The sequence below is a fragment of the Leptopilina heterotoma genome, unplaced genomic scaffold, assembly GCF_015476425.1.
Source record: "Leptopilina heterotoma isolate Lh14 unplaced genomic scaffold, ASM1547642v1 Lhet_325, whole genome shotgun sequence".
In the NCBI taxonomy this organism is placed as follows: Eukaryota; Metazoa; Arthropoda; class Insecta; order Hymenoptera; family Figitidae; genus Leptopilina; species Leptopilina heterotoma.
In genome coordinates, this window is record NW_025111019.1 from 1,100,939 (window position 1) to 1,128,829 (window position 27,891).

The following is a 27,891-nucleotide window of genomic DNA, read 5'->3' on the forward strand; positions in this document are numbered from 1 at the left end:
GAAGAGAAAAGTGGGAGAGCTGTGGGAAAGTAATTTGAGAGAACGGAAAGTGGATGGAACGTCTGAATTTTGAATCATTAGGTTCGGTTCACAATGGGCATATACTTCTTTTTGTCAACTACCCACCTCTGCTGAATGAAATTATTAAAGGCCAACGCACAATAGCTTCGCGAAAGAGATTCTTTAAACGACCTTAAGCCTGATCCACAGTAAGCAAAATTTAGTAATTAGTACCTAGTCAATTTACTAATTAGTGAGTAATAAACACTAATTAGTATTTAGTTAATTTACTAATTAGTGAGTAATAAAATAGAAAATGCAAAAAAGAAATGCACTTGATTTATTTTGAGAAAAAAGAAGCTTTGTGAAAGCACCTTTATAACTCCATGGTGAGAATTTTCTGGAACCAACTAGAATGCAGTTTCCCCTCTCACAAAAATTTGTTGGTCAATGGCGGTGGTGCTCTCGAGACAAGCACGACCCATCTCTGTGAATAAATTTCATTGCATGTCAATGATTCTCAATGAAGGAAACATTTAGAAAGCAAACTTTAACTATGGCTACAAACAATTCCGAAGAAATGGAGGTAAGGAAAAGAAGCAGTCTTTCATTTTTACAACAAACCCTGATTTACATTCCTATTTGCTAACTTATACACTCAAATCTTTCACTCCCCACGATCTTTTCAAAATTGTTCCCATTTTTCTGCTACTGGAAAAGTTTTATTCCTTTTCCTTTTTTATTCTCACTGAAACTGAATAATGATGATAAATTTGAATAGAATATTAAAAGATTGTTATTTGGTGTATAAAGAATATCTTTAGGGAGATATTTTTCTTGTTCTTTTGTTTTAAAAATTCGTTGCTCGTGCGGGGGAGAAATTTGATTTGAGCACGAAATATGTGAAGGCATGGTTTTTCATTGTTTTTCGTGATGTAAGTTATTATTAAAACATATGCTCGAAATTGAATTTATCGTAGGTGTGAATATATATTTTTTGGGGAATTGTACTTTGATGTTTTGATTTTAATTGTGGTAAGGTAAATGTTTATTTGCAGGAAGTTGACAAAAAGGAACTAGAATTGGTTAGCATGGAGGAATTTCCACCTGAATTGTTAATCAAGCATCCCCTTCAAAACACGTGGACTCTTTGGTATTATGAACAGGATCGTTCTAAATCTTGGGAGGAGAGTCAACGAGAAATTGCCAAATTTGATACGGCTGAGGATTTTTGGAGGTATTTTTTTCTCTTCCTCTTCTTCCTATTCTTCTTTCACTACTTTCTCTTCTATTTCTAATTTTTTATATTTTTTTCCACTTGTTTTTTAAAATTAATTATTTTATTTATTGAATAATTAATTAATTTTTTTCTATTTTTACTTTTTTTATTTGTTTATATTTATTTCTAGTCATTTTTTCAAATTTTTTTGTCCATCTATATTTATTTCTACTATTTTTTTGTAATTTTACAATTTTCGTTTGTTTTTAACAAATTTATTTTGAATTTTTACATTTTTTTGTCTGTTTATATTTATTTCGACCAATTTTGTTTGTATTTTTACATTTTTCGTTTGTTTATGCTAATTTCTAATAATTTTTATTTTAATTTCTAGATTTTTTGTTTGTTAATATTTCCACAATTTTTTTTTTTGTTGCACTTTTCGTCTGTTTATATTTATTTCTAATAATTTTTTTTGCAATTTTTCTTTGTTTTCGTTTATTTCTACTAATGTTTTTTTAATATCTACATTTTTTGTTTGTATTTATTTCTACTATTTTTTTTAATTTCTACAATTTCATACGGTTTAAATTTTTACAAATTTCTTTATTTAATTTCTACAATTTCATTCGGTTTTTCTACTTTTTCTACTTTTTTTGTTTCTTTTAATTTCTACTATTTTTTTTTAAATTTCTACAATTTTATTCGATTTAAATTTTTACTAATTTCTTTTTTTTTAATTTCTACATTTCTTGTTTTTTTCAATTTCTACTATTTTTTTATTTCTACATTTTTTATTTATTTATGTTTATTTTTACTAATTTTATTTGTATTTCTCCATTTTTTGTTTGTTTATGTTTATTTCAACTAATTTTTTTATAATTTCTGTATTTTTTGTTTATTTAAATTTCTAATAATTTTCTTTTTTGCACATTTTGTCTGTTTATATTTATTTCTACTATTTTTTGAATTTTTTCTTCGTTTATAATTATTTCTACTTATTATTTTAATTTCTACATTTTTGTTTGATTTAAATTTTTACTAATCTCTTTTTTTTAAATTTCTACAATTTTTCTTTGTTTATGTATATTTTTACTAATTATTTTAGAATTTTTACATTTTTGTTTGTTTATATTTCTACTAATTTAATTTTTTGACACTTTTTGTCTGTTCATATTTATTTCTACATTTTTTGTTTGTTATGTTTTGTTTCTACTAATTTTTTTGGCATTTTTACATTTTTTTTTTGTTTTTCTTTATTTCAACTAATTTTTTTCATTTATTTTTATTTCCACAATTTGTTTTGTATTTCTACACTTTTTATTTGCTTGAATTTCAACTAATTATTTCTTTTGCACATTTTGTCTTTTTATATTTATTTTTTCCGCATTTTTACATTTTTTGTTTCTTTATGTCTATTTTTACTCTTATTTTTTGCATTTCTATATTTTTTGTCCGTTTAAATTTATTTCTACTTCTTTTCTTGTCCATATCTTTTTTTTCTTTTGCATTTTTGCATATTTTACTAATTCTTATTTTTCTGTTAGATTTCTTTTTGTTTTTTCGCTGGACAGAAAAATAAAAAATAATGTTTTGATTTTCAGTTTGTACAATCATATTAAATCCGCCTCGGAGTTGAGAAATGGATCCGACTATAGTATGTTTAAAGAAGGAGTCCGACCAATGTGGGAAGATGATGCCAATAAAAATGGAGGCCGATGGCTAATTAATCTCGAGAAGAAACAAAGACCCACGGAGTTGGATCGTTTTTGGCTGGAAATTCTCTTGTGCATGATTGGCGAGGGTTTCAATGAATTTTCCGAGGATATATGCGGCGCTGTCGTTAATGTCAGAGCTCGTCAGGATAAGCTCGCTCTGTGGACCGGAAACGCAAATAGTTCGCAGAGCATTATGGAAATTGGGTAAATTTACCATTATTCCCATAATTTCTTTTCTTTTTTCCTTAATTTTCTATTCTTTTTTTCCTATTTTTTCTCCCTTTTCTTCTTTTTTCACTATTTTTTTTTAATTTTTCTATTTTTTCTCCCCTTTTTTTACTTATTTTTCTTTCTTTCTTTTCTTTCCTTCTTATTTTTTTATTTTTTCTTTTCTTTTCTTCTTTTTACACAATTTCTTTTCTTATTTTTCTATTTTTTCTATTCTTTTTTTTTTCTTTTCTTCTCATTTTGCTACTTTTTCTTTTCTCATTATTTTTGATTCTTTCTTTTTGATTCTTTCTCTTGTCAGTTTTTTTTATTCGTTTTGATTTTTCTTTCATTCTCTTTCTATTCTTTCTGATTCTTCTTTTCTTTTTTCATTCTTTTTGATTTTTTTATTCTTTTTTCATTCTTTCTTTTTTTCATTCTTTTCTTTTTATTCTTTCTCTTTAATTCTTTTCCTCTCGTTAATTTCCTATTTTTTCCTCTAATTTCAGACGCAAGTTGAAAGAACGCTTAAGGATTACGTCGAAAGTGACAATAGGTTACCAAATTCACAGTGATACAATGGTCAAAACAGGAAGTATGACCAGAAACACTTATACAGTTTAAATTAACAAATTTGCTCGAGAGAAACTTTAAGCCAAGACAAATTAAATAATTATTTTTCATTTCTGCCCCCTTTATACATACATATATATATATATAATATTTGATACTTTTTCATATATTTCATTGTCTTGGATTTAAGAATTTCTGGTAACTTCTTTTTCTTCCCTCTCGCAAATTTTTCTTTCTGTTATTTATCCCCAACCCCCCACCTTCAATATACTTTCTCTATACAAAAAAAAAGAAATATGAAACATGAAATGTTTAACATATAAATACAAACAAAAAAAATAATTAAAAATTCTAAAAATACAAAAAAGATTCTTATTCATAAAAATTCAGACATTTTTTTTAATTTGCATTTTTTTTCTTCATTTCTACATTTTTTTAAAATTTCATTTCAATTATTTCAATACTCAATTTTCGTCCTTTAAGGAATAATTATGTATTGAAAAGGGAAAAAAATCTGAATTGTGCAAAAACAGACTTTTCTCTGCAAAAAATAGAAAATTAAAAATTTCTACAAATTTCTTTTTGTATTTTTCTATATAAAAAAAAACAAATTCTTTGGTTTATTTTAAGAGTTTTTTTGTTATTAAAAGAATTTCTCGCTTTTTTCTTTAAAAAAAAATATGAAATTTTGTAAATTGAAAAAAAATACAGCGAATGTTCATATATTAACGTTTATATAATAATAAAAAAAAATAATTACATTATAAAAATTTAGGTACAAATTTGTTTTTCTATCACGAGTTGGAATTAAATTAATTTTTCTCAATTTCATCATTTATCCAATCAGCGAGATCTCTTCTTCTGACTTCAATTAGTGCAGTCTTCAATTTTTTTAACCATTTTTCGAAGGCATTTTGTCCTTGAGATATTCTTAGAATCTGAAAAGTACAAAAAGATTAAATTTTTGAATAATAGTTTAGCAATTATTGTTTTTAATTATAAATATATTTTAATTATAATAATTAATTATGGGAAATTTAATTTAGTAAATTAATTAATTTTAGTAAATATATTTTAATTCTATAAATATAATAGTAAAAAGAAAAAAAATAATAATAATAGTAATAATAATAATAACAATTTAATTAACAATAAGAATAATAAGAATAAGAATTTTAATGATAATAAATTATAATAATATAATTTTATTTACAATAAAAGTTATTTTAATTAGAAACAAATATAACTTTAATTACAATAAATATAATTTTAAATAGACGGAATTTAATTATAATTTCAATTTAATTTTAATCATAACTTGAAAGTGTAAATTTTTAGGGAAATTGCAAATAAAAAGGGCAAAAAAATGATTCTTTTTTTGTTTTTCAAGTTTTTCAAATAAAAGTTGAAAATAACGGGAATTCTTTGGAATTTACAGTCGATAATTTACCGACCGAGTAAACGAAAAATATTTTCTAGTAAATAAATAATAAAAATATTTATTAAATATTAATAATTATTAATTTTTCCCAACCTGGTAAGCCTTTTCGTTTGAATCCGAATATCTAAATTCAATTCCGTCGATTACTGATTCTGTAATGTCTAAGTACCTGGCCAAATTTCTCCACTTATTTCCTATTCGTTCGCTGATTCTCATCATTACTGTAAAAAAAAAATTATAATTATAATAATAGACAACATATTAAAAGTCTGCGGTTATTGGGATAATATTATTTTAATACCTTGTTTCTTTAAATCGTCTAAATTTCTATTCTCACAATTCGAACATGACTGAGAATTCTTTCTACAATTTTGTGAATTATTTTCTAAACTCTCATATTTTAGGGATAATCCTGAAGCGGCTGTGAATTCGAAAAATGACAGAAAATATGGAAATTAAATAAATAGATAAAATTTCAAGAAAAAGTATATTTTTTATTATAATAAATACAAAAAATTTATTTTTTATAGTAAAAAATATATTCTTCTTCCTTTTTAAGGGCATTTGAACCATTATGACGTCACAGTTTGTTCAAAGCATTTGTTCTAAATACGTGACGTCATAATAATTCAAATTCCGTTAAAGTTTTTAAATTATAAAAATTGAAAACATTGTTTAAAAAAAATGCGATTTTACCATCAGTGGGTACATTAGAAACAACCAAATTCAAGAATTCTTGTTCTAAATTAAAAATCCGTGATTGTGATTGTGACGATCCATCATAATTATTAATAGCGTCGAGGAAAACTTTTATTTTACCATGAGAAATAATATTCCTTTTCTTTAAAACTTTGTAAAGTTCGTCGAATCTATGAATTCGTTCATAGGCTCTTTTTGAATTAATTTTATGGCGAAAATGATTTTTTAGTTTATTCAGTGTTTCCATATTTGTCTTGATATTTTTCAATTTACTCAAAACAGTAAAATCAAGGGATTCATTATGTTTAAATTCCGTCATTAAATTTGCACTATTCACTTCCATTTGTTAAGCGTATTTTTTAATTTAGCTATATAAACAAAACAAATAAAACACAAAATAATAAATAAATAAAAAATAACAAAAGTATAACAAACAAATAAACACAAACTACAAAACTACATAGAAAGGATAGAAACTACATGGCAGAAATTAATTGTCGTGAGCGCGGTTAACTTCAGACGTGTTTATTTTTCGATGAGATTTTAAGGTTATGTTCGCCTCTTGGAACAAAATATTTCCCCCGGAGTAATAATAATAATAATAGATCGGATAATATTTCAATCGATTCTAATTAAATCAAATTCAGAATTTCAGATTATGAAGAGGGTCTTTTAAACAACGAAAGAAACATTTTGTTCTAAACGATGAGACATTTTAGTTTATTTTCAAGTATAATAAATAAAATAATATACACTCTCAGAACACTCAAGTTTTTATTATTTTTTTTGCGTTTCTCGAACACAAATTTTTTCCTGTATAAAATATATAATATGAAGAGGGTCTTTTAAACATTGAAATAAACATTTTGTTCTAAACGATGAGACAATTAAATTCTGATTAATTAATTTGTTTTTAATTTATTACCAATTCACTTTGGTATTTAATTCAAATGTAATATTGTTGTCATATTCATATAAATTCATTTTTTCGCAATAAAATTAAATTATTTGTTGAAGTAAATTTTTGACGAGGCCTTTATACGGAATAATTAATAATAATTCGTCTTGTAAAATTAATTGACGAATAAATAAAATTTATTTAAAATGAATTTTGCAATAAGTATTTTAGAGAATTTGTAAATATTTTAATAGTGAAAACAGTATAAAGACAGTAATTTAATTGAAATTTAAATTGAAAATAATTTAATTATAATTGAAATTGAATCTAAAAATAATTGAAATTGAAAATAAAAATAATTAAAATTGAAAATAATTTAATTATAATTAAAACTAAAAATAATTCAAAGTGAAATTGAAATTGAAAATAATTTAAATATAATTAAAATTGAAACTAAAAATAATTGAAATTGAATTTAAAAATAATTGAAATTGAAACTAAAAATAATTTAATTATAATTGAAATTGAATCTGAAACTAATTGAAATTGAAACTAAAAATAATTGTAATTGAAAATAATTTAATTGAAATTGAATATAATTTATTTGAAATTGAAACTAAACTAATAATTGAAACTGAAAATAATTAAATTATAATTGAAATTGAAAATAATTTAATTATAATTGAAATTAAAAATAATTGAAAGTGAAATTGAAATTGAAAATAATTTAATGTTATAATTGAAATTGAAACTAAGAATAATTGAAATTGATAATAATTTTATTGAAATTGAAAATAATTTAATTATAATTGAAATTGAATCTAAAAATAATTGAAATTGAAAATAAAAATAATTAAAATTGAAAATAATTTAATTATAATTAAAACTAAAAATAATTCAAAGTGAAATTGAAATTGAAAATAATTTAAATATAATTAAAATTGAAACTAAAAATAATTGAAATTGAATTTAAAAATAATTGAAATTGAAACTAAAAATAATTTAATTATAATTGAAATTGAATCTGAAACTAATTGAAATTGAAACTAAAAATAATTGTAATTGAAAATAATTTAATTGAAATTGAATATAATTTATTTGAAATTGAAACTAAACTAATAATTGAAACTGAAAATAATTAAATTATAATTGAAATTGAAAATAATTTAATTATAATTGAAATTAAAAATAATTGAAAGTGAAATTGAAATTGAAAATAATTTAATGTTATAATTGAAATTGAAACTAAGAATAATTGAAATTGATAATAATTTTATTGAAATTGAAAATAATTTAATTATAATTGAAATTGAAACTAAAAATAATTGAAATTTAAATTGAAATGAATTTAATTGAATTTGAAATTAATTGAATTGAAATTAATATTTCAATATTCATACGAATATAATTTACTTTTTGTTTAATTTTTAAAAAATTGTTTACTTTTAAGGTTATAAGGATTGATTTTGTCGTAAATAATAAAAAGACGAAAATTAAAATAAATAACGTCGAACTTTATCTACTTATACACGATTTTTTTATATATATATAAAAGAAAATTGGTGCGTGATAAAAAATATTTCGTGAAACAATTTGTCTTTCTCTGTTATATGTACTTACAAAAGAAAGCAAAAAAACCTACGTGAGGCTCATCTCTGTTTATATTTGTAACCTATTATTTTATCTATTATCAATGATGACTGTCGATGACTATAATATACAATAGATATTACAATATATATAAATAAAAATTTCTAAATCACATTTTTGTTATCTGTGACGATCCCATTCTTGCCAGTATTCAGTGGTTTGCATTTCTGATAATCGCGAGACTGTTCGATCGAATGCAAATAATTCCTCCTCGCCCGTGAAAATATTAGATTTATGATCTTCCTGTTTTTTTGGAGAATAGAAATCGAACAATTTATTTTAAATTTTAATTTAATTAATTTACATTTTTAATAATTGATAATTTAATTCATCTTAATTACTTTTATCAAAAATTAATATAAATAAACAAAAAACGGATGTAAAAATCGTCAAACAAAAAATTAATTAGTTTATTGAAAAAAAAAGATTAGAATTTATAATTTAAGATAAAAAGAAATTTAAAGAAAAAATTTTTTTTGAATGAAGTAAAAAAAATTTCTTATGCCAAAGAATATTTAGGAGTTAAATTTAGAAAAAAAAATTAATAAATAAAGAGAGAGAGAAAATAAATAATTATTTACCGAGCCGTGAGAAATTTGCAAGTCATCCATCAGCGCTCGCTTTTCGTCCGTATATTCCGCATCCGCTTCTGGTGCAAAAAGTTCCGTGTGAGGAGCCGCAGCGGAAATGACAATTCTTATCTGAAAAAAATTCATTTTTTTAAAATTTATATTTTATTTTTATTTTATTCAAAAATTTGTTTTTTTCTCTTCTTTAAATTCAACGGAAGAATTTATTAACAAATAATTTTGTTAACTACTATTATTTAATTTTCTATTTTATAATTTATATTATTATTCAAATTATTAATTTCATTTGACTTTCAGTTTCTACTTTTTAATTTTCATTGTTATTATTATTATTATTAACAATATTATTTTTTTGTCAAATTAATTTTATTTAAACGTTTAAAGGCCTCGTAAAATTAATTTGACAAAATATTTAATAACGGACGTAAAATTACTTAAACAATATTATTTTTTTTTCGTGAAAAATTCTGGGGAAATTCAAATTATTTTTTTATTATTAACAATAAATTAAAATAGTTAAATAAAATAAGTAAAAATAATTATTATTGAAATTATTTTAATATTATTATTTTCATTATCTGCTTTTCTATTTTTAAATTTTAATTTTAATTATTTGCTTCTTAATTTTTGAAAATTCGTTATTATTATTATTTATATTATTGTTAGTGTTATCTATTTTTTATCGGGAAAGTCTTATTTGCTTAAACTCTCTTACCCGACTATCGTAGAGCGTATCAATTAGCGTGATAAATCTCCTCGCCTGTGATTTTATCTTTAAATTCAATTGTGGGACGTCCCTGATAATTACCGTGTGAAAAGCCTGACAGATCTCAATGTAATCGCTCGCACCAAGTGGCTGAAAAAAAATCAATTTGTAATTATATTATTACTATTATTATTATTATTTTTATATTCTTTATTTCTTTATTTTCTATTCTTTTCTTTTCGGAAATAAATAATTTCTATTAAAAATTGCACAAAAAATAGAAATATTTAATTATTAATTAATTATTATTTAGGTAATTATTTTTAATTTTTCAATTTAGCAAAAAAATAAATGATTATTATTTTAATTATTTTGCTTTTCTATTTTTAAGAATAGAATAAGTAAAAAAAACGAATAGAATTTTTTCTATTTTTTAATCTTCTATTATTTTCATTGTTTCTTTTTCTTTTGTAAATAAAGATTTAAGAAGAATAATTATTAATAAAAAGGGGGGAAAAAATACCCTGTCACATAATTCTTCAAACGTTGAATCCATAACTTGTCCGCAAGTTTTTTTAAACGTTACATTTCGCCCTCTTATCGAGAGGATTCTCGGTCTAATCACATCATTCTCCATTGAGCAGAGATATTTGAAAATTTTGTCAATATCCTTATCGGAATCCTCGCCTTTTCTGCAAATTACAAAAAATAAATTGTAATTAAATAAGAATTAAATTAAATTAATTAAATAAGTAAATAAATTATAATTAAATATTCGATTTAACATTTATTATTAAATAAATATTTCTTTGTAAATATTCAATAATATTTTTATTCGAGTCAATTAAATTGTAATTGCTTCAAATACTGAAATTATTGATTCAATTAAAATTTATTTCGAATTCAATTTTATTCGAATAAAAATGATTCCTAATTCAATATTATTCGAATCAAAATTATTTCGAATTCAATTTTATTCGACTAAAAATTATTTGATTCAATTTAAATATTTATTTGATACTAGACAAGCAGTCGGTTATTTGAATCGAATAAATTGTTTCTTTAATATAATTTAAATAACATAAAAATCCAAAAGTAAAAAATAGTAAGAATAATAATAATAATAAAAATCTAAAAGTAAAAAATAGGATTAATAATAATTGTAAAAGAAATAATAATAATACCCAATAAAATATAAATAATAATTAAAAAATAAAAATTTAATAAATTAAAACTGCGAAAAAAAATAATTTCGGAAAAATTAAAAAAAATTATAAATTTTGAATAAAAAAATAAAATTAAAAATAGAAAGATTATGCAAAGAAGAAAAATTGTATAATAAAAATCCGGTTCTTATCTCGTTTGATAAAATGTTGAATTAAAAATATAAGAATAAACGTAATATGGAAAAAATATACAGACACAAAATAATTCTTCTCCTTTCCGGAACTAGCTTTCGATCGGTAATCAATTCCGGAATCTAGACAATGAATAGTACAATGATCCTTAAGCACTTGAATAAATGGAATAAAATTACTTCTTTGAAGGCCATTTTTATATAAATCGTCCGGCGAACGATTACTCGTTGCTATCATTATCACTCCGTTATTGAATAATTCAGTGAAAAGTCTCTTTAATATCATTGCGTCCGCCACGTCTGTTACCTAAAATTATTTTTAAAAGAAAATAGGAAAATTAGTATTATTTTTATTATTATTATTATTATTATTATTATTATTATTATTATTATTATTATTAATATTATTATTATTATTATTATTATTATTATTATTATTATTATTATTATTATTATTATTATTATTATTATTATTATTATTATTATTATTATTATTATTATTATTATTATTATTATTATTATTATTATTATTATTATTATTATTATTATTATTATTATTATTATTATTATTATTATTATTATTATTATTATTATTATTATTAATAGAAAAATATTTCATTCTCTTAACAATTATATCTAATTAAAAAAATTCCTTATTCAAAATTACAATTTCAAAAATACGATTATATTTTAAAGCAAATTTTGAAATTAAAATAAAATTAAATTCCTTCAAATATAAAATTTATTTCAATGAAATTTGACAAAAAACTATTAATTACAATTTTTTTTCGAACTTTTACATTAAATTATTCAAAAATACAATAACTAATTTTTATTAAGAAAATATTTAAAAACTTATTGTTATTTATTTTAATGCAAATTTCAAATAATTTCAATGTAAAAAATTTTTTAAATTTAATTTAAAAATTGAATTTCTAAAAATCACAATTTTTTCAAAATTCAATTATTTTTTTTAATTTCTTGATAAAAATTAATAAATAAAATTATTGGAAAATTTAATAATATTTAACTGAAAATTTTGAAAGTAATTGAATTTTATGAAGAATTCAAAATTATTTTCAATAATTGTAATAAAATTCTTTGCTAAAAGTAAATTTATAAATATGTAATAAAAATATCCGTAAAAAATTTCAATTACTATTAATATAAATAATTAATTCTTATCAGAATTTTACTTAATTTCAATTCCATTTTTAATTGATTTCTTCGAAAATTTCAATTATTTTTAAAAATCTTGTAAAAATTCTCCGAGAAAATTCAATTATTTTTCAAAAAATATAATTGAATTTTTCACAGGGAGTTCAATTATTTAAAAGACTTTTAATAAAATTCAATTATTTTCTTAAACAATTTTCACTGGAATTCAATTATTTTAAATAGAATTTCAATTTAATTCCAGGGAAAATTAAATTATTTTCAAATTCATCCAAAGAATTCAATTATATCAATAAATAGTCCATTTTTCTCAGGCATTCAATTATTTTAAATACAATTTTCATAAAATTCTTCTCAAAAATTCGCTTATTTTTTTAGAATTTTGCGAAAATTCAATTATTTGCGGAAATAAATTTTTTTGTCAGGAATTCAATTATTTAGAAAATTTTTAATAAAATTCTATTCAAGAATTCAATTATTTTCAGAAATAATTAAATTTTCGATTTTATTAAAATTGTATCTGAAAATAATTGAATTCTTGATAAGAATTTTACAATTTATAAAAATAATTGAATTGTTTCGAAGAAAAGTTATATTAGAAAATAATTGAAAATAATTGAATTTTTATTAAAACTCTTCAAAATAATTGAATTTCTCCGAATAATTTTATTATTTATGAAAATATTTTAATTATTGCGAAGAATTTTCTTATTTATTCAAAAATAATTGAATTCTTGCGGAGAATTTTACAATTCATAAAAAGAATAATTGAATTCTTTCGAAGAATTTTATCTGAATTTTTGAAAATAATTGAATTCACTGAAGGAATTTTAATTAAATTTTTAAAAATAATTTAATTCCTTCGAGAAATTTTTCTGAAAATTATATTAAAAATAATTATTGAATTTGTGGGAAGATTTGTATGAAAATAATTGAAATCCTAAGAAAAATTTTATTATGTTTTAAAATAATTGAATTTTTTTTTTGAGAATATTTATGAAAATATTTGAATTTTTGCAAATAACTGAATTTTTTTTGAGAAAATTTATGAAAATAGTTGAATTTTTGCAAATAATTGAATTTTTTTGAGAAAATTTATGAAAATATTTGAATTTTTGAAAATAATTGAATTTTTTTTGAAGGACTTGAATTAAATTTTAAAAAATAATTGAATTCGTTCGAAAAATATTATTTATAAAAATAATTGAATTCTTGCGAAGAATTTTAATTAAGTTTTGAAAAATAATTGAATTGTTTCGAGTAGTTTTGTTATTTATGAAAAATAATTGGATTTTTTTAGAGATAATTTATTAAAAATTTTGAAAATTATGTTCAAATATCATTATGATTTTTTTAAAAAAAATTTCATCAAAATTGTTGAAAATAATTGAATTTATAAAAAAAAAAATTCTGGAAAATAATCGAATTTAATTAATATTGAAAAAAAATAATAATAATAATGAAAAAATTGAAAAAAAATATAGAGAAATTTACCTGAAATTCGTCGAAGCAGAGCAACCAGGCTTTTTTAATAATTTCCTCGGCAACCGGAGGAATTGGATCGTAAGGTTGAAGTTTATTGCTGCTTCTGTCTCTCACGACTGTATTTTTAATTTCATGAATTTTGCTATGAACGTCGAGCATAAACGAATGAAAATGAACTCTTTGCTTATTCTCCAACTTGAAAAGAAAAACAGGAAATTTTTTTTCTCATCAATTTAAAATTATAATGTTTCAAAAAAACCATTTTTTTTGGTTATTTATCCAAATACTTGAATCTCAACTGAAAAGTCTGTCGAAACGAACTATTTTTGCAGTAATTTGTGTAAATTTTTATTAATATTAAAATTATTTGCATAATTATACCAAAAATATTAAAATATTTATTTTCGTTATTTTTTTGTTAAAAAGTAACAATAGGCAAATTTTAAACAGCTAAAGAAAATTATTTTATTTTTATAAAATAACAAGAAGAAAATTAATTTATTTTTGTTACAAAGCAAATTCTTATTATTTTATTTTCTTTATTTTTGTTAAAAAAGTAACAAAAGTAAATTTTTATTTTATTTTTGTTAGAAAATAAGTTTTTATTATTTTATTTTCGTTGTTTTTGTTAAAAAGTAACGAGAGAAAATTTTTATTCTTCTATTTTCGTTACAAAATAGCAAAAATAATAGAAAGAAAATTTTGTTTCAAAATAACAAAAAGAACAGAAATAAAATTTTTACTATTTTATTTTTGTTAGAAAATAACAAAAATGACAGAAAGAAAATTTTTACTATTTTATTTTTGCTACGAAATAACAAAAAGAAAACAAAAAAATTCCTAATTAAATTATTCAAATTTTGTTTTTTTTTGACTTTGCAGGTGAGATTCGATTTGTGAATCGTACTGAGATACCTGACAGCAATTATAGAAAAGGTCCATCAACATTGTTTTACCTCCACCCACTGCTCCATAGATATACAATCCTTTGGGTGTTTTTTTCTTTTTCTTATTCCCCTTCCCCATAATCCATTTGGAAAATAATCCCTTTCTCAATGGCGGCTCATAATTTTCCACTTGATGAAAAACTCTCTCCAATTCATCGACAACTTTTCTCTGATGTTCGTCGCTCATTAATTCGCCTCTCGCAACTTTATCCTCGAGTTGTTTTATTGGACCATTCACCATTTCTCCATAGGCGCAACATTGCACTGTTATTGGCAACAATGAAGAGCGACACGTGAAAATTTGATTCGCATTCAATGTTCTCTTCACGAAAAATGCCGCCATTCTATCTCTCTATAAAAATCACAAGCAAAAAAAAAATTATTAATTTCAAAAAAAAAATATTAATTTAAACAAAAATTATTTATTTTAAACAAAATTATTTATTTAAAAAAAAATTTATTAATTTAAACAAAAATTTAGTTAAAGAAAAAAAAATATTTTCTCGTCTCTCTCAAATTATAAAATTTATTCTTTACCGAATTTTTCCTTTGAGAAATTTTATTATTTATAAAAAATAATTGAATTCTTGCGAAGAATTTTGAATTAAATTTTGAAAAATATTCGAATTTGTTCTTTATAAAAATAATTGAAATCATAAATTAAAAGTATTAATAATAACAATAGTAATAATAATAATGATAATAAATTATAAGAGTAGAATTTTTTTTTATAAAAATAGAAAAAAATAATAAAAAAGAAAATAATAAAAATATTAACAATACAAATTTTAATAATAACAATAATAATAATATTAAATGGTAAGGAGAATAGAAAAAAACAATAAAATAGAAAATAATAAAAATATTAACGATTTATAATAACATTTAAAACAAAAAAGCGACGATTTGGAAAATACTGACAATTACTGAAAAAGCACAAAAATAAAATTTCCGAAAATAAAAGTAAATAATAATAACGAGGAAGAAAGATGAAATACACAGAATAAACTCAAAAGAAATGATAATATTTGGCACAAATTAGATAAAATTAATGAAATAATTGTTAGAAACAGAAAAAATGGATTTTTAGGCAAAAAAATATTTAATAAAAAAGAACAATGTCATTCAACACTCACCGTTTGAAAATCAGGTGGAAATCTGATCGAGAAAAATATGTATAAAGTAGCCAAGGTGATTTATTTTCACTCACTGTCACGAGGCTTTTATAAATTGTATAATAATACAAATATCCACCTATATATATGTATATAAACACAAGGAACACAAGCAAACACAAGTGTCAAAAATATGTTGCAATAAAAATAATAAACTTTTTTCAAATTTTTAATTTGATGGAATTAAAATTTCACTTTCTTTTTAATTACTGAAAATTTTCGAGTTTTCTATGGTTTTATATGTCAAAAATAGATTTTATATATAAATAGAGAGAGAGAGAGTTTATTTTTATAAAATCGAAAAATGTAAGAACCGAGGAACAAAAAATTGGGGGGAAAAATGTGTAAAAGTCGTAAAAGTGAATCTAGTGGGAAAACATAACCTAAAAATTATGAAACAATTTTCTGCGCGTTTAAAAGGGGGAAGAAAATTTGAATATTGCGTAAAGGGAGGAAAAAACCTTTTTTTATCAATAAAATATGTTATATATATACAAATGTCAAAGCACATGTGTTTGAGGAAAACTAGGAAATCGAATTTATCAGGTTACAGATTTCTGTGTTACCGACTGTCATCTACTTTATCTCGACTTTTCGATAGATCACAGGGTTGGGTAGGTACGATTCTCCTCTTTGCCTCACTATTCTATTTTTTATTTTACATTATTTATTATTATTTATATTATTATTTCCATTTTTGGAAAAAGATAAGAAAATGTAAAGAACAAACTTATGCTATTTTCATGCGAGAGAGAAGTAAAAAGAATGTTTTTCCAAAAAGGTACTGTAGGAATTTTCGTTAAGGTCCACACACAATAGTATCGCGAAGTAGAGAAATGAGAGAATTGATAGAAAAGCACCATTGTGCGTTGATCTTTAAGTAAAATACTAATAATATTCCTCTCTACATAAAAAATACTTCGTGTATTTTCCATTTCCATTTCGGCGTCACTCCATTTGGAGAGAGAAATCACGAATGGAAATATTGACGTCATTCTTTTTATTGAAACAAAACTATAAATACAAAGTTCATGATTCATGTAAATTGGTCCATGAAAGATCACCTTTCATTTACCAATTAGTGTCAATTAACAATCATTAACGAACAATGGCTTATCAAGAGGCATAACCTCGACAAATGTATGACTTTAAAGTGCGACAAACAAAATTATAGTGTCAAAAAACGAAGAAGAAGAAGAAGAGAGAAAGTGCTTTTGTTTATTTTTCCATTGTAAGTGTGTTTTTTTTGTTTAAAAAAATTTGTTTTTTGAAAATAACTATTGTGATGATGTTTAATTGAAAAAACTGAACAATGAAGATTTGTGAATTTTTCTTTTTATTCTTTTTAATTATAATATTATAAAAGGGTTTTACGAAATTTTAAACTAGAAAAATTAATTTTCTATAAAAAAAACTAAAGGGAACTTTCACCGAGGAAATAATGATATGAAGTATGAGTGTATGAAATACATTTCGTAATTTTTTATACTTTGATAAGATTATTTCTCGAGAACTTTTTATTATATATAACAAATAATGTAAAGTATGCGTCATTAATAAATATTTTCATTTCAATCAATGCTCTCATCGTCTTGGAATTTCAACTCTTTATAATTACTTTTTTAATTCTTTTCGGTTTCTAATTATTAATATTGTTATTCTTATCATCATTTAAGTTTTTTTTAACTTTTTTATTACTATTATCTTCGCTATTACTCTCTTTATGTTTTTCTACTTTTCTATTTCTATTTCTATTGTTTTTATTATTATTATTATTATTACTATTTTTGTTATTGCAATTTTTAATTTGCATTCTTCATGATTTTCCCCTTATTTTTTTACATTATTTGTCTCTTTTCAGTTAGTCCTTTGAAAATGTCCCAGACAACGGTAATAGAAACAGTCACAATCACAAGGCCTTTGAAGGTGAGTAATAAATTTAAAATAAATAAACAAATGTCTAATTAATACTCAAGTAAGTTTTTCATAATAAATTAGAAGCAATAAAAAAGAAATAAATAAAAAACTGATAAAAATCAATTATTTTCAAAAGTAATAAAATTCTTCGCAGAAATTCAATTATGTTCAAAAATTTTTTTAAATTCTCGTCAAAAATTCAATTATTTTTAGAAATATTAATTATAAAATTATTTAAAAATTTGTTGATAAAATTTTTAATAGGAATTGAATTCCAAGAAACATTCAATTATTCAATAAATTATTTATTTGCATTTAATTTGTATTTAAATAATTGAATTCTGGTAGAATTTTCACATAAACATTTGATTTAAAAATAGATTTCAGTTAAAATCTTAAAATTATAATAATTGAATTCTTTCGAATAATTTTATTAAAATTGAATTGATTGAAAAAGAAAAGGAGGTAAAATAGTGAAATAATATTATTACACCGGAAATAAAGAGATAATAGTGGGTGGGGGGGAGGAACACTCGTGGGGCGGGGGGAGAAAATCAATATTATTCCCTCGGCATTAAAAACGTTCTTGATATCGACAAAGGGTAAAATTTTCCCTCCTCCTCGCACCTTGAAACTCTAACCGAGAGATGACCCTCCTCGCGAAAAAAGAAAATTTCATTTTCATCCCCCCCCCCGAGTGTGTTCAATGTTCATCCTCTCTATTGAAAATCTTATTTTCAATGACCAAAAACTAGTGTTGAATATGGCCGTGCATTCCATCTTTTTACAAGAAAAACCGACGATAATTTAGTCATTAAAAAAAAATATATTCTCCAGTGAACAAAATTGTTTAATTATCAAGAAAAAAAAAACCTCAATTTTCAACATAATTCGAATCAAATGAATTATTGTCGCGAAGTGAACGAGAATTGAAGGCGTAAAAAAGTGAAGGAAAAGGAGAGAAAAAAAAACAAATTAATCATTGAGGGACTTGCCTTTTTTTCTGCTCTCGTCGCAAACAAGCCTAATTGAAAATTCACTTCCTTTGCGGTTGTGTGTGAATTTTCTTTTCGTGTGGGGAAAAAAGAAAAAGTGTTTTTACGAAGAACAATGTTTGAGAGGATTTGTCGACGAAAGAGTTGATGCAATTTTCTATTTGAATCGCGGGGATTATATTCGAGGCTGCTCGGGGAGGAGAGTGATAATTATTGAAACGCCTAGGATTTTGTTTTTTTTTATAATTTTTCTCGATGAAAATGATCATGTATACGGTGGCTGATGATCACATGGGTGATAATGAGATCGCCCAGGTAGAAAAATTCTTTTTTTTTTTTGTTGTATTTTTTTAATTTTTGTTCTTCTTTTTTTTTTAATTTATTTTCTGGAGTATTTTTCTTGTTTCTTGAGATGAACTTTTTTTTCTTGTTCTCTACATTTTTATTTGGCAAGTGTTTTGTTATTTAAATTATTATTTCAGATTATTATTGTAAATAATAAATTAGTTAAAAAATATTTTTATTAAATTTTTTGTTTTATTTATTTTTAGTTTATTTAATTATTTATTTAATAAAACGACTTTAAAAAAAAGTTAAAATCCTATTTTTAGGTTCTTTAGTTAAATTATTTTTAGATTCTTTTTGTAATTAAAATATTTTTTGGTTTTTTAGTTAAAATTCTATTTTTAGTTTCTTTTCATTAAATTATTATTTTTGGTTTTTTTTACTTAAAACATTAATTTTAGTTTCATTTTGTAGTTAAAATAATATTTTTAGTAAATTTTTGTTGTTAAAAATACTATTTTTAATTTTTTGAGTTAAAATATTTTTAGTTTTTTTGAATTAAAATTTTATGTTTATTAAAATAAATAATAAAAAAAATACTAATTATTTTTAGCTTTTTAAATTAAAATATTTTTAGTTTATTTTTTGTAGTTAAAATACTATTCTAAAATTTTTTCTACGAAAATATTATTTTTAGTAAACTTTTTTAGTTAAAATATTATATTTAGTTTCTTTTAATTCAATTATTATTTTTGGTTATTTTTTACTTAAAACCTTATTTTTAGTTTCATTTTGTAGTTAAATATTATTTTTAGTCAAATATTGTACTTAAAATACTATTTTTATTTTTCAGTTAAAATTAATTAAATTATTACTTTTAGTTTTTGTACTTCAAACATTATTTATAGTTTCTTTTTATAGTTGAAATACTTTTTTTTAATTGTTTTTTATTAAATGTATTATTTTTAGTAAATTTTTGTAGATAAAATATTATTTTAGCTTTTTTTGGTTACAATATTGAATATTATTAAGAAAATAAATATTTATTGAATGAATTTATGTAATATTTTTTAATTTTTGAATAAAAATGAAATTTGAATGAATAAAGAATTTATTGACAATTGAATGAAATGTTGTAGGTGATCGCCTTCATATGCGGAGTGATAGTGGTTCTGCTGATGATAATGGGCCTGGCGTCGACTGATTGGTTGATGGCCTCAGGATGGCGACAGGGACTCTTCGAGCACTGCATCGAGGAAGGAGCTCAGACTCCGCTTCCGTTCAACATTCAAGATGCTCCCGGTTGCTATCAAGCTCGAGACGTTGGTAAGAATTATTATCCAAAAATATCCATTTATTATTTCTTTATTTTAATTATTACAATTTTCTTTTTTTTTATTTCTATTATTATTATTGTTGCTATTTTTTTCAAGTATTATTATTATCATTTGTTTTTTTTGTATTTTTAATATTTTCGTTTTTTTCTATTTATTATTATTATTATTATTATTATTATTATTATTATTATTATTATTATTATTTTTCTTATTTTTTTCTATTTCTATTTTTATTATATTTAATATTTTGTTGCTATTCCAATTAAAATAATGACACTTTTATTTAATAGTTTCTAAAAAAGAGGAATTTTCTCTGTTCTCTTTTTCAGAATATATCAGAGCCGCCGCGGCACTGTGTATTGTTTGCATTCTCGCCGACATTGTGGCCACTGTTTTAACAGGATTCGGTCTACGAACACAGGATCATCGCAGAAAACATAAATATTACAGATTCGCAGTATTCTGCATGGGAGTTGCCTGTGAGTATTTTCTTTCTTTTTTTTTAAAAAAAATAATAAATTTGACTATTAAATTTTATTTCCTTTCTGTTCACAGTCTTGTCATTGCTGATTGCATTGGTCATTTATCCCGTTTGCTTTGCAGCAGAATTAAATTACGGTAATAAAATTCTTTTTTCTAAAGAAAAATAAATTTTTTTCGTACATTTTTTTTATCATTTTTAACTTTGATTTTAGCTTCATTATTTTTGTGCTTTTGGAAAATACTTTACTTATTAAATTGTCTCGACTCTTTGGTAAAAAATCTAAAATTATCGAAAATTTTCAAAAATTCAAAAATCCGAATTTCTTAAAATTCAAAATTTTTTCTTCTCTTTTGAGGCATTTAACTTCATTATTTTTGTGCTTTTGAAAAATACTTTACTTATTTAAGAGTCTCGACTCTTTGGTAAAAAATCTAAAATTATCGAAAATTTTCAAAAATTCAAAAATCCGAATTTCTTAAAATTCAACATTTTTTCTTCTCTTTTGAGGAATTTAGCTTCATTATTTTTGTGCTTTTGAAAAATACTTTACTTATTTAAAAGTCTCGACTCTTTGGTAAAAAATCTAAAATTATCGAAAATTTTCAAAAATTCAAAAATCCGAATTTCTTAAAATTCAACATTTTTTCTTCTTTTTTGAGGCATTTAGCTTCATTATTTTTGTGCTTTTGAAAAATACTTTACTTACTTAAAAGTCTCGACTCTTTGGTAAAAAATCTCAAATTATCGAAAATTTTCAAAAATTCAAAAATCCGAATTTCTTAAAATTCAATATTTTTTCTTCTTTTTTGAGGCATTTAGCTTAATTATTTTTGTGCTTTTGGAAAATACTTTACTTATTTAAAAGTCTCGACTCTTTGGTAAAAAATCTCAAATTATCGAAAATTTTCAAAAATTCAAAAATCCGAATTTCTTAAAATTCAATATTTTTTCTTCTTTTTTGAGGCATTTAGCTTCATTATTTTTGTGCTTTTGAAAAATACTTTACTTACTTAAAAGTCTCGACTCTTTGGTGAAAAATCTAAAATTATCGAAAATTTTCAAAAATTCAAAAATCCGAATTTCTTAAAATTCAACATTTTTTCTTTTTTTTTGAGGCATTTAGCTTCATTATTTTTGTGCTTTTGAAAAATACTTTACTTAGTTAAAAGTCTCGACTCTTTGGTAAAAAATCTAAAATTATCGAAAATTTTCAAAAATTCAAAAATCCGAATTTCATAAAATTCAACATTTTTTCTTCTTTTTTGAGGCATTTAGCTTAATTATTTTTGTGCTTTTGGAAAATACTTTACTTATTTAAAAGTCTCGACTCTTTGGTAAAAAATCTAAAATTATCGAAAATTTTCAAAAATTCAAAAATCCGAATTTCTTAAAATTCAACATTTTTTCTTCTTTTTTGAGGCATTTAGCTTAATTATTTTTGTGCTTTTGGAAAATACTTTACTTATTTAAAAGTCTCGACTCTTTGATAAAAAATCTAAAATTATCGAAAATTTTCAAAAATTCAAAAATCCGAATTTCTTAAAATTCAATATTTTTTCTTCTTTTTTGAGGCATTTAGCTTCATTATTTTTGTGCTTTTGAAGAATACTTTACTTACTTAAAAGTCTCGACTCTTTGGTGAAAAATCTAAAATTATCGAAAATTTTCAAAAATTCAAAAATCCGAATTTCTTAAAATTCAACATTTTTTCTTTTTTTTTGAGGCATTTAGCTTCATTATTTTTGTGCTTTTGAAAAATACTTTACTTAGTTAAAAGTCTCGACTCTTTGGTAAAAAATCTAAAATTATCGAAAATTTTCAAAAATTCAAAAATCCGAATTTCATAAAATTCAACATTTTTTCTTCTTTTTTGAGGCATTTAGCTTAATTATTTTTGTGCTTTTGGAAAATACTTTACTTATTTAAAAGTCTCGACTCTTTGGTAAAAAATCTAAAATTATCGAAAATTTTCAAAAATTCAAAAATCCGAATTTCTTAAAATTCAACATTTTTTCTTCTTTTTTGAGGCATTTAGCTTCATTATTTTTGTGCTTTTGAAAAATACTTTACTTATTTAAAAGTCTCGACTCTTTGGTAAAAAATCTAAAATTATCGAAAATTTTCAAAAATTCAAAAATCCGAATTTCTTAAAATTCAACATTTTTTCTTCTTTTTTGTGGCATTTAGCTTAATTATTTTTGTGCTTTTGGAAAATACTTTACTTATTTAAAAGTCTCGACTCTTTGGTAAAAAATCTAAAATTATCGAAAATTTTCAAAAATTCAAAAATCCGAATTTCTTAAAATTCAACATTTTTTCTTCTTTTTTGTGGCATTTAGCTTAATTATTTTTGTGCTTTTGGAAAATACTTTACTTATTTAAAAGTCTCGACTCTTTGGTAAAAAATCTAAAATTATCGAAAATTTTCAAAAATTCAAAAATCCGAATTTCTTAAAATTCAATATTTTTTCTTCTTTTTTGAGGCATTTAGCTTCATTATTTTTGTGCTTTTTAAAAATACTTTACTTATTTAAAAGTCTCGACTCTTTGGTAAAAAATCTAAAATTATCGAAAATTTTCAAAAATTCAAAAATCCGAATTTCTTAAAATTCAACATTTTTTCTTCTTTTTTGAGGCATTTAGCTTAATTATTTTTGTGCTTTTGGAAAATACTTTACTTATTTAAAAGTCTCGACTCTTTGGTAAAGAATCTAAAATTATCGAAAATTTTCAAAAATTCAAAAATCCGAATTTCTTAAAATTCAACATTTTTTCTTCTTTTTTGTGGCATTTAGCTTAATTATTTTTGTGCTTTTGGAAAATACTTTACTTATTTAAAAGTCTCGACTCTTTGGTAAAAAATCTAAAATTATCGAAAATTTTCAAAAATTCAAAAATCCGAATTTCTTAAAATTCAACATTTTTTCTTCTTTTTTGTGGCATTTAGCTTAATTATTTTTGTGCTTTTGGAAAATACTTTACTTATTTAAATGTCTCGACTCTTTGATAAAAAATCTAAAATTATCGAAAATTTTCAAAAATTCAAAAATCCGAATTTCTTAAAATTCAATATTTTTTCTTCTTTTTTGAGGCATTTAGCTTCATTATTTTTGTGCTTTTTAAAAATACTTTACTTATTTAAAAGTCTCGACTCTTTGGTAAAAAATCTAAAATTATCGAAAATTTTCAAAAATTCAAAAATCCGAATTTCTTAAAATTCAACATTTTTTCTTCTTTTTTGAGGCATTTAGCTTAATTATTTTTGTGCTTTTGGAAAATACTTTACTTATTTAAAAGTCTCGACTCTTTGGTAAAGAATCTAAAATTATCGAAAATTTTCAAAAATTCAAAAATCCGAATTTCTTAAAATTCAACATTTTTTCTTCTTTTTTGTGGCATTTAGCTTAATTATTTTTGTGCTTTTGGAAAATACTTTACTTATTTAAAAGTCTCGACTCTTTGGTAAAAAATCTAAAATTATCGAAAATTTTCAAAAATTCAAAAATCCGAATTTCTTAAAATTCAACATTTTTTCTTCTTTTTTGTGGCATTTAGCTTAATTATTTTTGTGCTTTTGGAAAATACTTTACTTATTTAAAAGTCTCGACTCTTTGGTAAAAAATCTAAAATTATCGAAAATTTTCAAAAATTCAAAAATCCGAATTTCTTAAAATTCAACATTTTTTCTTCTTTTTTGTGGCATTTAGCTTAATTATTTTTGTGCTTTTGGAAAATACTTTACTTATTTAAAAGTCTCGACTCTTTGGTAAAAAATCTAAAATTATCGAAAATTTTCAAAAATTCAAAAATCCGAATTTCTTAAAATTCAACATTTTTTCTTCTTTTTTGAGGCATTTAGCTTCATTATTTTTGTGCTTTTGAAAAATACTTTACTTAACTTTCGTTCAAGTTATTATTTTTTAATCGGATAATGTCTCAAAACGAAAAAATATATAAAAATTTTCAAGCTTGAAGCAATGTACAGACAGAAGTCTGATTTTATTAATATAGATTAAATTCTTGTGAAGAATTTTTTTGTTTATGAATATAATTGAATTTAAATAATATTTTTTAAAATAATTGAATTTTTTCGAGAAAGTTTATGAAAAAATTTGAATTTTTGCAAAAAATTTGAATTCTTTTGAAGGATTTTAATTAATTTTTTAAAAATAATTGAATTCCTTGCAGAAATTTTATTATTTATAAAAATAATTGAATTCTTGCTAAGAATTTTAATAAAATTTTGAAAAATAATTGAATTGTTTTGAGTGTTTTTGTTATTTATAGAAAATAATTAAATTCCTGTGAAGAATTTTCTTATTTATGAAAATAATTGAATTTTTGTGGAGGATTTTACAATTTATAAAAATAATTGAATTGTTTCGAAGAATTTTATCTAAATTATTGAAAACAATTGAATTTTTTGAACGAATTTTATTAAAAATTTTGAAAATAATTTAATATAATAGTAAATATAATATAATAATTAGAATATGATTGTAATTTTAATATAAGAGTAATTTTAATATTAGAGTAATTTTAATGTAAGAGTAATTTTAATGTTGATAATAATTTCCTCAGGAAATCGACCAATATGGGAATTTGGTTGGGCCTACGGCGTTGGATGGGGAGCGGCGATTTTCCTCTTTGGCGGCGCTCTCTTATTGCTCTGCGACAAGGAGAGCGAGGAAATTTATTACAAGGAGAGGAAAATAGTTCGCGACGATATAACCGGCGGTGGTTCAATGATTGGCGTGGGTCATCACGGCGGAAGAAGTGGGATGCAACTTGCCTAGTGGCATTGCTCCCTACCCGATGTTGTTCTCTAGGAAATGAAAATTCATTTCCCCGTTCCATCCACACACAGTTTTGCTGTGCAAACAAAAAAACGGACAAAAAAACAACAACAAAATGGTGAGAAAAAATAATAGAACACACGCGGGAATACTGTTTAAAAACTGATAAAATTCACGGTATGACTGTTTATTGTAATCGATAAAAGTATGAATGATTTTTTATACGCGACATCTTCCCTTTATATTTTTTTTTCATTTTCCAAAAATAATTGATCCAAAATTATATTGGCAAGGTCAAAATTTTACAAGAACTCTCCCCGTCTCTTTTCTTCCAATTCTATTTTTTCGATTATGAAATTAATTTTTAATTTAATTAATCAATTTATAGAAAATTGAAAATAAGATTTGCATGTACTTTTTTTTTACACAACTTTTAATGTTTAGTTAATTTTTATTTTTATTTGTATATAGATTGTAAAAAAAAAGAGTTCTTACTAGCTTACGATTAATTTATTCTATATATAAATATTTATATATATTTTCTAATGACTGACAATTTTTACAAGAAGAAAAAAAAACGTATCTCGTATTTTGAGATTCTTATTTGTATTTGTTTACAAAAAAAAAATGGAAAAAAAACACTGATCTCCTGCGAATTTTTTTCGTATATCGAAAGTGTTCAACTGTATAGTCGAGCCAAAGACTGTTGAGTTCAATATAAATACGAAATTTGCTACCTTTATACGAAAAAAAAATTTATAACAAATTTTCGTTGAGGAAAAAAAGTCTTTTTCAAAGGGAAAAAAAAGTTTCTCTATAAAGTTTCGAACGTTCAAAATAAACGAAATAGTTTTCATCGAAAGAAAAGGTTTCAGATTGAAATTTCAATTAAAATAAATAAACAAGTTTTTAAATATTTTCTTAAGAATTATTGAATTTAAATATTTGGGAATTTCTTAAATTATTGAATTTTTATTCGTTGGAATGCAATTATTTTTATTTGTAATATTAATAAAATTTCTCAAAAGAAAAATATAGTTTAAGAAAAAATTTCAAAAAATTCTTTCAAAGATTTCAATTATTTAGGAAAAATTTTGAAAAAATTAGTTTAAATTCTTTCAAAGATTTCAATTATTTAGAAAAAGTTTGAAAAAATTATATTAAATAAAAATTTAATTATTTTCAATTAACTTTCTCGCAATAATTTTATTATTCTTTTCAAAAGTTTTAATTTCAATTCTACGAAATTCTTCGCAAGAATTCAATTATTTTTAAAAAATTATAAAATTTTTGGCAGAAATTTAATTAATTTCAAAAGTTTTGATAAAATTCTTTATTAAAATTCAATTATTTTTATGAAATGTAAAATTTTTTTCAAGAAAAATTCAAAAATTTAATTATTTACAAAAATGTCAATAATTAAAATTTTTCGCAAGAATTCAATTATTTCCGTAAAAAATAAAATTCTTCGCAATAAATTCAATTATTTTTATAAATTAAAAAATTCTTCGTAAAAATTCAATTATTTTCAAAAGTTTTAATAAAATCCAATATTGAAATTCAATTATTATTTTTATCAATTTTATACAATTTTTAGAATCTAAATAAAATTCTTAGTAAAATTGACAATAATTTTCAAAAATTTTCATAAAATTCTTTATTAAAATTAAATTATTTTTATAAAATACAATTTTAAAAATTATTTTGTAATATAATTGTATTTTTGAAGAAATATATTTTAAAAAATTATATTTTTCAAAAAAATTCTAAATTTCTGTTAAATTTCAAAAAGAAACTTTTTTTAAATTAATAAATGCGTTTGAATTTTTTTTTTTTGACAGTTTTCGTAATAAAAATGAAATTAAAAGAAGTGATAAAAATTTGGTTCATTTCAACGTTCGAAATTTTTATAGGAGCATAAAATTTTCTTTTTATAGAAAAAAGAAATTTCTTATTGTAGAAAAAATTTCTGATTGAAGGAAACATTTTTTATTGAAGAAGAAATTTCTTGTTATAGAAAAAATTTCTTGCTAATGAAAAATATTCTTTATTGAAGAAATAATTTTTTATTATAGAAAAAATTTCTTATTGAAGAACAAATTTTTCACTAAAGAAACAAATTTATTATTGAAAGAGAAAATTTTTCAATGAAGAACAATTTTTTCATAGAAGGAACAAATTTTTCTTTGAAGAACAATAAAAACAAATTTATTTCTTCGTTGAATAACAAATTTTT

The 27,891-nt window shown here is 21.9% G+C and overlaps 4 protein-coding genes across 5 annotated transcripts; 2 read left to right on the plus strand and 2 right to left on the minus strand.

Moving 5' to 3' along the window:
• The first annotated feature begins 434 nt into the window (after window positions 1–434).
• On the plus strand, window positions 435–4,487 carry LOC122504884 (eukaryotic translation initiation factor 4E-1A-like). Its single transcript, XM_043616209.1, has 4 exons — window positions 435–586; window positions 1,059–1,237; window positions 2,824–3,141; window positions 3,654–4,487. Exons 1-4 carry the CDS (start codon window positions 524–526, stop codon window positions 3,766–3,768), a joined length of 675 nt encoding a protein of 224 aa, XP_043472144.1. The 5' UTR covers window positions 435–523; the 3' UTR covers window positions 3,769–4,487.
• Window positions 4,433–6,461, minus strand: LOC122504883. The gene is made up of 4 exons (XM_043616208.1): window positions 5,855–6,461; window positions 5,460–5,579; window positions 5,252–5,379; window positions 4,433–4,655 (listed from the first exon to the last, which is right to left on the minus strand). Exons 1-4 carry the CDS (start codon window positions 6,198–6,200, stop codon window positions 4,530–4,532), a joined length of 720 nt encoding a protein of 239 aa, XP_043472143.1. The 5' UTR covers window positions 6,201–6,461; the 3' UTR covers window positions 4,433–4,529.
• Window positions 6,462–8,265: 1,804 nt separating this feature from the next.
• On the minus strand, window positions 8,266–16,352 carry LOC122504900 (putative ATPase N2B). Its single transcript, XM_043616224.1, has 8 exons — window positions 15,803–16,352; window positions 14,635–15,018; window positions 13,729–13,914; window positions 11,124–11,365; window positions 10,225–10,393; window positions 9,711–9,851; window positions 8,987–9,106; window positions 8,266–8,648 (listed from the first exon to the last, which is right to left on the minus strand). The coding sequence occupies exons 2-8, from the start codon at window positions 15,007–15,009 to the stop codon at window positions 8,526–8,528; spliced, it is 1,356 nt and encodes a 451-aa protein (XP_043472159.1). The 5' UTR covers window positions 15,010–15,018; window positions 15,803–16,352; the 3' UTR covers window positions 8,266–8,525.
• Window positions 16,353–16,775: 423 nt separating this feature from the next.
• On the plus strand, window positions 16,776–26,615 carry LOC122504901 (transmembrane protein 47). 2 transcript variants are annotated; one of them, XM_043616226.1, is made up of 6 exons: window positions 16,776–17,072; window positions 17,703–17,767; window positions 20,178–20,364; window positions 20,705–20,854; window positions 20,931–20,993; window positions 25,441–26,614. In XM_043616226.1, the coding sequence occupies exons 2-6, from the start codon at window positions 17,717–17,719 to the stop codon at window positions 25,653–25,655; spliced, it is 666 nt and encodes a 221-aa protein (XP_043472161.1). In that variant the 5' UTR covers window positions 16,776–17,072; window positions 17,703–17,716; the 3' UTR covers window positions 25,656–26,614. The 2 variants fall into 2 exon arrangements, with proteins under 2 accessions (XP_043472161.1, XP_043472160.1); XM_043616225.1 differs by lacking the exons at window positions 16,776–17,072; window positions 17,703–17,767 and adding an exon at window positions 18,372–19,068 and having other exon boundaries at window positions 25,441–26,615.
• Window positions 26,616–27,891: the final 1,276 nt, after the last annotated feature.